This window comes from Mus caroli, unplaced genomic scaffold (assembly GCF_978045245.1).
Source record: "Mus caroli unplaced genomic scaffold, Mus_caroli_1 scaffold_12, whole genome shotgun sequence".
Lineage (NCBI taxonomy): Eukaryota > Metazoa > Chordata > Mammalia > Rodentia > Muridae > Mus > Mus caroli.
The window spans coordinates 38,776,352-38,788,927 of NW_028227267.1; the positions used below are offsets into that span (position 1 = coordinate 38,776,352).

The 12,576-nt window shown below is 44.4% G+C and overlaps 1 protein-coding gene across 1 annotated transcript; it reads right to left on the reverse strand.

The window, feature by feature from the left end:
* Positions 1-3,197: 3,197 nt before the first annotated feature.
* Eddm3b (epididymal protein 3B) lies at positions 3,198-3,647 on the reverse strand. The gene has a single exon (XM_021182694.2). The coding sequence runs from the start codon at positions 3,645-3,647 to the stop codon at positions 3,198-3,200; it is 450 nt and encodes a 149-aa protein (XP_021038353.1).
* Between the last annotated feature and the right edge of the window lie 8,929 nt (positions 3,648-12,576).

A 12,576-nucleotide genomic window follows, 5' to 3' on the forward strand; every position in this document is an offset into this window, starting at 1 on the left:
CTCTTCCAGAGGTCCTGAGTTCAATTCTCAGCAACCACATGGGAGCTCACAACCATCTGTGATGGGATCTGATGCCCTCTTCTGGTGTGTCTGAAGACAGCAACAGTGTACCCATATATATATAAAATAAATAAATAAATACATATTTTTTTAGAAAGAGGTTTAAAAAAGAAAGGCCCCCTCACTCGGCTATAGGGGCATGAACTCTCTTCTTAGACCCAGTCACGGTGCTGTCTGTCCATGGTGTTAATAACTCTTCTCTCTTAATGAATCTCTTACCCCCAGACTCCCTCTTGAATTCCAAACCACACACACTCAGGCCCTGGGGGTCTGAATTCAAGCATTCATACTCGTATGTTGAGCACTTCACCAAGTAAAACCCATCTTCCCCGGTCCCAAAGACAAATGCCCTAATGAATCAGTAAATGCTATCTGTTCATGTATGGTTTACAGAAGAAAAGTGTTGGAGTTTCGGGATTAGGGGGTGGCTAGAGAGATGTGTCTGTGGTCAGGAGTAGTTGCTCTTCGAGAGGACATGAGTTTGGTTTCCAGCACCCGCATTAGGTAGCTCATAACCATCAGTGACTCCAGCTTCTGGGGATACAGTATCTTCTGGCCTCCACAGGCACCCTCACACATATGCATCCCCCCACATAGACACATACACATAATAAAAAATGTTAAAACCACTAAGATGTATTATTATTATTGTGTGTCTGTATGTGATGCATGTGTGTGAGTGCATGGCATGACATGGTGCATATGGACGTCAGAGACAATTTTGTGTCATTAGTTTTCTCCTTCTACCTCTGAAGTGGTTTCCAGGATTCAGAGATCTTGAAGCCTGTGGGCAATAATACCCCTTACCTGTTTGATTAGTTACTTTTCTGTGACTGCAACAAATGACCACAGCCAGAGGTCATTTGTTGGTATGGAAGGTATGGAAGAAGGAATTTATTGTGGCTTATGGTTCTAGGAAGAGAGTCCATAATTATGGAGATGCATGGCAGCAGGTAGCTGCAACAGGAAGCTGAGAGATCACAACTTCAACCACATTCAGAAAGCAGAGAGATCAAACAGGAATTTGGATGAGATTATAAACTCTCCAAGATTATTCCAATGTATACTTCCTCCCACAAAGCTCCACAGTCGAAAGGTTTTATCATCTCCCACACAGCACTACCAACTGGAAACTAACTTACAGGGATATTCTCATTCAGACCTCTATATCTGCTGCTGAACCATCTTGACCTCTGTCTTAACCAGGCTGATTATTGAAACACCACAACCAAAAGCAACCTGGAGAGGGAAGGCTTTATTTGGTTTATACTTTCATATATCACTGCTCATGATTATCAAAAGAAGTCAGGACAGGACCTCAAACAGGGCGGGAACCTGGAAGCAGGAGCTGATGCAGAGGTCATGGAGGAGTGCTGCTTACTGGCTTGCTCTTTGTGGCTTGCTCAGCTTGCTTTTTTATAGAATCCAGGACCACCAGCCCAGGGATGGCACCACCCATAATGGGCTAGGCCCTTCCACATTGATCACTGATTAAGAAAATGTCCTCCAGCCTTGTCTGCACCCTGATCTTATGAAGGCTTTTTTTCGAAATTGAGGTTCCCTTCTCTCTGACAACTTTATTGTGTGTCAAGTTGTTTTAAAACTAGTCAGTACAACATGCTAGACAGTCTTGGTCAGGCAGTGTTTATGGCTTCCACATTAATTACAGCTTCATGTATGTCTTGAGGGGTTTTTTAAGATTTATTTTTATTCTTTTTGACTATGTGTAGGTGTGTGCCTGCGTGTGGTTATGTGCACATGAGTGCAGGTGCCATTGGGTGCTCTGGAGTTAGAATCACAGATGGTTGTAAGCCTCCTGATATGGGTGCTGGGAACTGAGCTTGGGGCTTCTGGAAGAGCAGCAAGTGTTCTTATGTACAGAGCACTCTCTCCATCATCCATAATATTTGTTTCATGTTAGAAATCTTCTCCAGTCAGGAGGAGCAAATGATTGGAACACTTCTCATGTATGTTTTATCAAAGTCAAAATTAAAATTCCAAGTCAAAGGATAAGAAGGGGGAGGGGAATCCCACAAATTTCCTGGACTACCTGCTATGAACCAGAGACTTACATGTTATTTGACCCAATAGGTTAGTTATCTATTGCCCTTCCATTTGGCTAGAAGTATAGGTGCCACCACAACCATTGTCCAAGTCAAGACTCAGCAGGGATACATATATCGCATGTATGCAAGTGCATACATAAAATACACCTTGGGATTAAATTTTGGATATTCACATCTAGTAAAACCTCATATTACATGTAACTGCATTGCTCACACCAATACACAAAACAAAGTCTACACATATAACATGTATACATATGACACACAGTGGAATAACAATTTATTCTGGGAAGGGAAGATCATTTGGTTTGGATAGGCATAAAGATGATGATATCAGCAAAAATCCTGGATAAGTCAAGAGAAGATGCCGGCATGGTTTGGCTGTCCAATGTCCTCCCACGGGCTCCTGTGTTGAAGGTTTATTTAACAGTTGGGTCATGAAAGCTGTAATTATTTTGGCAGTGGATTAATCCATTGATGAATTCATAGCTGAGTGGATCTGAAGGCCCACCTAGAGGAGGTATGTCACTGGAGCCGCCATTGTCCTATCTTGTCCCTATACTCTTCTCCTTCCTTCTCTGTCTACTTTCCACATTTCCCCACCACAATGCTCTGCCTCACTCTTCCCTGAGGACAACAGAGCCAGCAGACTACAGACCAGACCAGAGACTAGGAGGCAAATACACCCTCCCTTGAATGCTTTCTCTCAAACATTTTGTCACAGTAGCAGAGAGCCGAGTCATGAAAATGTGAATAAAAGAAGGTAAACAAGGAAAGAATGTTATTGCAGGCAGACAACCCATAAACACAATTGTAATACCAAGAATCAATGTGATTGATTGCAAAACACTGACAGACAATTGCAAAACAGAAGTAACAGTAACTATTGTAAGCAGGGCGTGGAGGTTGAGGGGTGGGTGGGGGATGAGTGAGGGTGAGTGGGGTAGAGGGTAGGGGTGAAGGGTGGGTGGTGGAGGATTGGGGGTAGGTGAGTGAGGTGTGGGTGAAGGGGGTTGACACTTGAGAACTATTCCCTGCTCTTTCAGAACCATCCAGAGCTGATGAGACTTTCTACAGGATGGGCTCTAGAGCCTTTATGTCCTCTATGCTGTCGACATACCCATCAGCATTGCAATGGAACTGAACGTAGCTGTAACTCCTTCTCTCTGTATATCTATTTTTCAAACTCTCCCACTGGCACCTGAGGACCTTAATGGGAGTCTGAGCCCAAACATACAAGTTTTTGTAGCGATCTCTCCAGTTGCTACCAATGCATATATGTTCAACTTTGTACCATGTCATATAAACAAACGGGTGTGAGAGCTTGGGTTTCACGGCTTTATCTGTCATGAGGACATCACAGTTGTAGTCACTGAACATTTTGTTTGGACTCAGGTGATGGTGTTCCATGAACTGCCTCCTGGAAGTGCTTTGGGCAGGTAGGCTATGCTGCAGGCACAGCAGGAGCAGAAGCAGGGCCCAGGCTTTTAGAGAGGACATCAGAGCAGGCACCAGGGGCATCTAAATGGCCACAAGAGAAAGAAAAGAAAATGTTGAGGTACTTCCCTGTAAACTGAGCTGTACTTCATATTTCTATTCCGCATAATTTTGTTTCCCAGAGAAGCTAACCCTCATTAGATACTAAAGTTAATTGCAAATGAAAACTATGCTGCAGACTGAGTGAGCTAAGAGTGAAATTGCATAAAGAAGATGGGATTTGTTTTGAAAACTCGAAGTCCCTCCTTTATGCCCTCTCTTTTGTCCCCCATCCCATCCTCCTCAGAGCCTGAGGGGAGAAAGGGAGTGGAGGGGGAGAATAGGGTTTGACCAGCTGTGAGTATAGACGGAATAACCTCCAGGGACCACTGCAGGGAGACAGGTCTATTTCATTGTTTCAGGGATACAATATATAAGGGTTGTTTTAGGGGTACAGGTGGAAAGGGCAAATTGGTCATGGCTTCAAGCAAGCAGGAAGGGCCGATTGGTTATAGTACAGCACCTAAATTACTGTGCAGGTGAGAAGCTAGAACAGGGCATGTGTGCTGAGTTACGCAGCCTTTCAGGGAGCTAGGTATAAGGTCACTTTTCAAACAAGGGACACTCTCCAGACAAAGACAGGCAGAGACAGGTAAACGGGGCTGAGAAAAGGAATCCCCTCTTATGCCCACCCCCACCCCCCCTGGATTTTGTGCCTGGCTCAGAGAGTCATCCAGTCATGGCGGACTGCTACGTTAACAGCAAGGTTCCCCAACAGTCTTCTGTGCAATGGAAGGAGGCTACTGCTCTCTTACAGGCTCTAACTAACTCCTCAATGCTCAGAAGATCAAGTATCCAAAAGAGTTCTCTTCAAAGTGGAAAGATGATGACATTGAAGGGAACATACAGAGTAACTGCTTGAGAGATATTGCCAACAAGGATGACTTTGGGTCCCTGAAGTTGTAGCCCTGGCTGCACTTCACACAGATTGTTCCATGGGTATGCACCTCTCTTGACCTCCTTATAACCATTTCTCCCAAATCTAGGAGAAGTCCATTACCATTTGGAGAAGTCCAATACCATTTCTAAACTCTCACATCTTTTCTTAGGGACCATATCTCACATTCATTCAAAAACATCATGGTCTGCTAGAGCTGCTTGTTGAGAAGGAACAGGTCTGAAATATTGTTTCAATCAACTAAATACCAGGACTAAATAAAACTAGCTTCGCAGGAGTGTCGCTGTATAGAAGATAGAGCTCAGGTGTTTGAAAAGACTTCTGCTTAAACAGAGTCCATGCTCATTTACACTGAGTGTGCCTGGCCCTGTTCAATCTTTCACCTTATTCAATCCTTGACCGCATATGGACCTGGTAGACCTTCAAGAACCAACAAAATTACTTTGTTGGTTCTTGAACAAAATAGACTGAACGAGGGTGGGGTAGGTGGGTGGGGAGTCACATCTGTGGGGTTAATTCTGTCTTGTTTTCTATGATTTGGGGCAATTTTCATCCTTAACACTAAAATGTCAGTCAATCTCTTTCCAATGACCCCTCCTGACCTTTCGATCAAGTTTCCTATGTAATATCCAAAATAAATTCAAGACTACCCAGTATCTCACCCCCCTCCCAAAAGGACTTTTGAAACTGTACAAGCAGGCCAAGTACAGAGTCAGATATAAAGCTGGCTGACTAAAGAAATATAGAAACATAGTTTTAACAGTCAAAAACAAGATTAACAATTCCCCTGCCCTGCCTCACACTAAAAACCTCAAGGACAGACAAAATGAGAGTGACCCTATACAAGCCAACCAATGTCTAAAAAGGTTATTGACAACACCAATTAAAATAAGCCAATATCCTATATCCGGCCTATATCCGGCCTATATCCGGCCCTTACAAAGGTATAAAAAGTGTGTTCTTTCTTTGTTCTGGGTCTCTCCTCTGGCCTGCGTGCTGAGAGGGGAGTCCCAACATGTTGGATCAATAAAAATCCTCATGCATTTTGTAGCGATGGCGGTCTCTGTGGTCTTTATGTGAGTGAGGGTCTTTTGATGAACTACACCTACACAGCAGTCTTTCTAACTTACCTAATCAGTGCACACGTCGCTGGTTACAGTGGGTACAGAGGTATGGAGATCTGAAGGGTAGAGTCTGCGTCCTTTTCAGAGCTCCCAAGAAACTTTCCGGGGAAAGTCCACAGCAGTAAAAAGAAATGACCTGAGTTCCAGGACAGCCAGGACTGCACAGAGAAACCCTGACCATGTAAAGTGTATTGCTTTGGGTTTGTGGGGGTGGTGGCGTGGAGGGCAGGGTCAGGAATGTCTTTTTATGTGAACCTGTTCTCTATCTCCTCATGTGGAACACTCGGGTTCACCCTGAGAGTAGCCTTAGGGGAGATCTGCAAACATCAAAGGATGAACAGCCACAAAGGAATTTCAAAATGTTGGGGAGAGGTGACTCCAGAGGCCAGTAGTTTTCAAGATACAACCAGAAATCTGTCCCTAAAACTTTAAGCTTTCAGGGAGTGCGGGGGGCCGGGGGGGGGGGGAGCCCATGAATGGCTAGGCCACACTCTGTAGGGAGTTCGGCAAGGATGTGAACTACATCGATGTCACCAAGAAGTGCATGGTCAAAAGTGCAATTTGTAGATAAATTGAGACAATGGGAGTGCTTTGTATTAATAAAGCAAGGGCCACTCGACTTCAGCTGTGCTGGTGGAGTTTCTTTCCAGGGTGCCTTGGTATGGGAATATCTGCATGCATCCGTTTATATTAGAACTTGTTTTTCAAAGCCTGGTGTAAGAAACGGAAGCAGAAGACTTGGTAGTTTCAGGCCAACAGGGGCAACCCCATCACAAGAAAGCAAAACGAAGAAAGAATCCACCAACTTATACCTGAGGATGGGGCTGAGCATCCCAGGAACAATCAGGGATCCTGTGCTGATTGTGGCGTGGGGGCAAGGGGGCGTGGCTCCAGCTGCCTTCTGTACAACCTCCTAGTCTCTAGCTGTCTGAGTGACAGGGAGAGGACTTTGTGAGCACCAGAGTTTCGATAACTTAGAGATAAGTCTGAGGGGAAAAAAACAATAGCAATCATAATGCACAGATGTCCAAAATCCCTGTAACACGTTTGTACAAGCTACTAAAGGCTTGGACGTATATAGAAAAGAGAAAAGAACCTGCTGAGATGTGAAACAAATTAGAACAGGGAGCAATTTATAACCCGAATGATTTTTTTCCCCATACTCTGTTTCTCTAGCTCTTGCTATGCCTGGCTTGCTTCTTTTTTTCTTTTTCTGGGCTCTTCTAGATTCCTCTGGCTGTTCTCTGTTTCATATCTGCAACAAAACCTTCTCCCCATTCAAAAGAAAGGGAGCATTGATTTTTCTTTCTTTTCTTTCTTTTTTTTTTTCTTTTGGTGCTGGGCATTGCACCCCAGGGACTGGAGTGTGCCAGGAGAATGCTCTACTACAGACCCACTTCCCCAGGCCAAGCTATGGTCTTCCAAAGCATCTATGCTATAGTATATTGGAGCGTCAGCCAGCAGTTGTAAGAACATGTGTGAGAGCAACCTGCAGCAACAATGCCTGTCACTGCTGTCGGGATCTTCTGCAGATTTAGCTCACCACAGTCATTTCTGCCATCAGCTGGCCAATCAAGTGTTCGTCAAATAAGGGATGATCCACTTTAAATGTGGAAATGTACTTTCTACAGATACATCCACAAATCCTACTATAATCTAAAGCAAAAATCCTACTATAATCTAAGGCCTCTTGCATATACAGCCAGATTAGGAAGCAAACTAAACTGGGTGGGAGAGCTGTGCCCTCGGATAACTGGAGACATGTGAAACTACTGATATAGCTCAGGATGTGAAGGTGGCCATTACTTCTGGAAACTTCTTAAAGGATGTGCTTCTCATAGCTAGTTCTCTCTCTCTCTCTCTCTCTCTCTCTCTCTCTCTCTCTCTCTCTCTCTCTCTCTCTCTCTCTCTCTCTCTCTCTCTCTCTCTCTCTCTCTCTCTCCCTCCCTCCCTTCCAAAAGTTTCTTAGTTCTAGTTTGAGTGACGGGTATTTTTCTTTGAATGTAAATCTTTTAAGATATTAGTTCCATCTATGAAGTCTTTGATATCTCTTATACTGTTCAGCTATTGATTGACTGATGCTTTTTGTCCTTCTCCTAGTCAGACAGTGATCTAGACTTCCTGATGCAGCTGATGAAAGAACCCCCAGAAGCCTCCACCTAAGATCCTAAGCTGTGTTCTCAGGGTTTCCAAGGACTTCATAGAAAACAAACAGTCCTTGGATCTGTGTACTGGCTATTTTTGTGTCAACTTGACACAGCTGAGTTATCACAGAGAAAGGAGCTTCAGTTGAGGAAATGCCTCCATGAGATCCAACTGTAAGGCATTGTCTCAATTAGTGATCAAGGGGGAAAGGCCCCTTGTGGGTGGGACCATCCCTGGGCTGGTATTCTTGGGTTCTATAAGAGAGCAGGCTGAGCAAGCCAGAGGAGGCAAGCCAGTAAAGAACATCCCTCCATGGCCTCTGTATCAGCTCCTGCTCCCTGACCTGTCTGAGTTCCAGTCCTGACTTCCTTTGGTGATGAACAACAGCAATGTAGAAGAGTAAGCCGAATAAACCCTTTCCTCCCCAACTTGCTTCTTGGTCATGATGTTTGTGCAGGAATAGAAACCCTGACTAAGACAAATTGGTACCAGCAGAGTGGGGTATTCCTGTGACAACCTGACCATGTTTTGGGGAGGACTGTGGAAGGACTTTGGAACTTTGGGCTTGAAGATCCATTCATTGTTAAGAGCTCTGTCAGATATTGTGTAGGAGCTTGGAAGATAACCTTGAGAACAGTACAGAAGATGGAGGCCTGGTTTGTGAAATTTCAGAGGGAAAATTAAAGACTCTTTTCAGGGCCATTGCTGCTTTGATTGTGAAGATTTTGTAGTTCTGGTTAGCTGGGGCTGAAGAATCAGCTGTGATTAACAAGACACCAGAACTACTAAAGCAAAAACTTTGCATTACTGGGACTATTGATGCTGGTTAGCTGGAGCTAAGAAATTAGCGGTGATTAAGAAGAGACCAGCATCATTGAGGTGACATCTTCTGGGAAGTGTTTTCTGAAAGCACAAGGAGGCTGTGTTCCAGAGATGGCCAAGGTTGTACTCCTGCTGCAGCAGGACTTGGTAATATGTAAGGGTCACCTAGGTGGTACTGGTTTTGAAGGCATGAAGGGGTCACGCAGAGCAGCTGAGGCTCGGCACTGTGAGAGGCCATGGAAGGCCATTGGTGAAGGTGCAGCCTCAGTTGCAATTGAAGGCCCAGGACTGAAGGGGTCATGCAGTGTTTTGGAGATGCCAGTACCATGAGATGACCACCAAGAGCAGCAGCAGCAGTGGAGTACAGGCATCTGGAGCCTAGAGGATGATGCGTGTGCTACAAAGGGCATGGCTGGAGAAGTGACCCAAGCCCTTGGAGGAGCCCAGAAGATCGTGAGTTGGATCCCAGACATTGGACGGTTGGAGATTGATTTTTGCTTTGATTGTGACTGTGCCCTGATATTTTCCCTCTTGAAGGAAGAAACTGTTTTAGTGGAGCCCACAGTTAAGAGACTTTTAATTGTAAAAAGACTTTGGATTTTAAAAGAGATGGATATTTTAAAGAGACTGAAATTTTAAGAATATGTAAAGGCTGTGGGACTTTTAAAGTTATTTAGATCTTGGGGATAAATAAGAATGTAAGGGTTGAGGCTTACTAGTGATGTGTTTGTGTGTCAAGTTGACAAGGGGTTAATTGTACTGGCTATTTTTGTGTCAACTTGACACAGCTGGAGTTATCACAGAGAAAGGAGCTTCAGTTGAGGAAATGCCTCCATGAGATCCAACTGTAAGGCATTGTCTCAATTAGTGATCAAGGGGGAAAGGCCCCTTGTGGGTGGGACCATCCCTGGGCTGGTATTCTTGGGTTCTATAAGAGAGCAGGCTGAGCAAGCCAGAGGAGGCAAGCCAGTAAAGAACATCCCTCCATGGCCTCTGTATCAGCTCCTGCTCCCTGACCTGTCTGAGTTCCAGTCCTGACTTCCTTTGGTGATGAACAACAGCAATGTAGAAGAGTAAGCCGAATAAACCCTTTCCTCCCCAACTTGCTTCTTGGTCATGATGTTTGTGCAGGAATAGAAACCCTGACTAAGACAATCTGTGAACTGATATGTTAGAAAAAAAATTTTTCTTAATTTCACCAAACCACAGCTAAAATTTAATAATTCCTGCAAGCACTAACGGGGAAAGTGCTGGATAGAGATGAAGAAAGCTGTAGCTACAAGCCCACAAGCGCTTTCGGCTAGCGGCTCCAGCTGACCTTCTCACGAGTCCCAGGAGCCTGACACAGAAGTGGGTGTTTGCTCATTGGTGGAAACAGCTGATGCCAGGCAGCCCTAGGCCTTGCCAGAAATAGTTCAGCCTGGGGAAAGCTGAGAGGGGTCTGTTACAGAGAGAAAAGAGAACGTCCAGGCCATCCAAGAGGCACGCATGGGCACTTCTTTATGGCTTTCTCAGACTCCTCTCTGCTTGAGGCTTTGACACGTAATTCCTTTTAGTTTAACTACACTTACTCCTTTCACCACCAATAACACCTTCTCAGAGTGTTACTCCTCACTCAGCCACACCCTCGTCTCTCTCAACCAGGTGGACGTTGCCTATTTGACCTAATCCCATATTTGATGGGAAAAAAAAATATTGAATAACTATGACTCTACTTCAAAAACAAAAACAAAAACAAACAAACAAACAAACAAAAAACCAGAAACAAACAAACAAAAATAGCTTTCAGCAGTTCTGAGCAACAAGGGGTAGAACCAGAAACTACTGGGTTACGACAGGATAGCGTTTGTTATGAAACTCAACTCTTTCTGCATTTCAGCCAGTTTCTCTGAACACTGCCTGTCGTTTCAACACACTGACTAGTCCGGTGCTTCTGAAATCAGAATTTTGCTTGAAATGCCTTTGGATAAATGCAAACCTTTGAATCTTTAAACTAGGCTGCATTCAGAGAGCTGGCTGTCTGGGAAGTCAGAGGGAAATCTGTCTCTCTCAGATGTGTATTTCCTAGCAAACTAGAACAGACCCACTCCAAAGTCTAGTCTTGTCCTTCTGTCCAAGTGATCAACCTTGTCTCTCAGATTCACCTTTTATGTCCTTATCATCTCTTTGTGTACACTGGAGGGAAGTTCACACCCACCAAGGCTACCTCCCGAGTCTCCCATTCCTCCTGAAGCACTGATTGGATGACATCTAGACTGAAAGGCTGAGAACAGGCTGCCAGCAGGTAGGTGTACAGCCGCACCACTTGGAAGGTTTGTAGGTTGCTTCCTTTCTACAGAATGAAGAACAAATCTGCTCTGATAATGAAGAATATCGAGTAACCTGTCTGTCTCCTTTCATTACTTACCTACCTGCTTAGCCTTGGGCCTGACGTGAATGGGGCAGTGGAGAACATAGAAACACCAGATACATGCACAGAAAAGCTGGGACTAGATGGGCTGTGTGCTCTGATGGAGACACAGTGGCAGCAGCTGAAAACTCATCATGTTATAAAGAGAAAGAATGGGAAGGAAGTGGGTTAGCTGATGTTGAGAGAGGGTCTCTGAAGGAGAATGGTCTCGGGCTGCTGTCATCCAGAAGGAGGCAGTTGTGGGTTGGTACTTTCTGTGTACACTTTCAAAATCCGAGCTCAGGTCAAGAGAAGCCCTTCCCACTGCTCTGAGCCAGGGAAGGCATTGCCACTCCCTGAGTCGGAGGCATTAGGTTCCTTGACATGGTTGTACTCATATCAACAATACACATTCACTCAGGGTCTCATCTAGTCCTCACAAGTGTGTGTCCTGGTTATTTAGCAAGCAATGGGCAAAAAAATGTAAGAAGTACAAGACAGGGGACTAGAGAGATGGCATTGTGGGTAAGTGCACTTGTTGATCTTGTAGAGCAGTGGTTCTCATTCTTCCCCATGCTGTGACCCTTTAATACAGTTCCTCGTGTTGTGATGACCCCCCAACCATAAAATTATTTTTGTTGCTACTTCATAACTGTAATTTTGCTACTATTATGAATCATAATGTATAAAAGAAAAAGTATTGGCTCGGGATCCCCAAAATTGAGATCTCAGACCAAGCACAGGAAAACGTATTTGCCTCAGAGGGACAGACAGAAGAGATAAGGGACAAACACAGGAGACAGAGGAAGAAGGGGAAGGGAACAAAGGAGAGGAGAAGAAAGGGGTAAGGGAGGGGGGTAAGAGGTAAGGGGTATTTTCCTCAGAAGGACAAAGGACTGCCTCTGGATAGAGAGGAGACAGATGTGGCCCATAGGAAAATGGGAGTTTATAAAGGTACCAAGGTATAAACACCCTGTGTTAGGATAAAGTGTTTAATTTTAATTGAGCATGTAAATTAGGTGAACCAAAGGGGGCTTTTCATTGCTGGACTTCAATACTTTGATAGCTGGACCTTGCTAGTCAGTCTTAGGAAGAAGAAGTAGCCAAATAAGGAAATAGACCCTGTTGTGCCAAAGTTCAGCTGCAGTGGGTCCCAAAGCATGGAGTTGGAAAGAGAAGGAGACTGACACCATCTGAGGGTAAATCAGGAGAGCTTCTGCATTTATTGGGGAGAGGGAGCTACATGTTTTTTTTTTTACTCTGAAGTGGAAATTTCTGATTTCTTTGGAAACTCAGTTATGTCATATGATATTTTGTTTGTCACCTGGTGCAGACAGATGAAAGGATGTTTTGCTGAAGCAAACACAGGTCAGGTGATGTTTAGAAAGAATATAAATATGACCCCACAGAGACTGGGAGGAAGTTCTTGTATTGGTCGCCTTACATTTCTTTGCTGATCTTCACTTGTTGTGCCTTCATAGACAGAAACTCACCAAAGAACTTCTCATGATATTTTGCCATTTCCATGGACTCAGA

Excerpts from the sequence above, each read along its gene's own strand:
- Eddm3b (XM_021182694.2), bottom strand. The coding sequence starts at position 3,647 with ATGCCCCTGGTGCCTGCTCTGATGTCCTCTCTAAAAGCCTGGGCCCTG.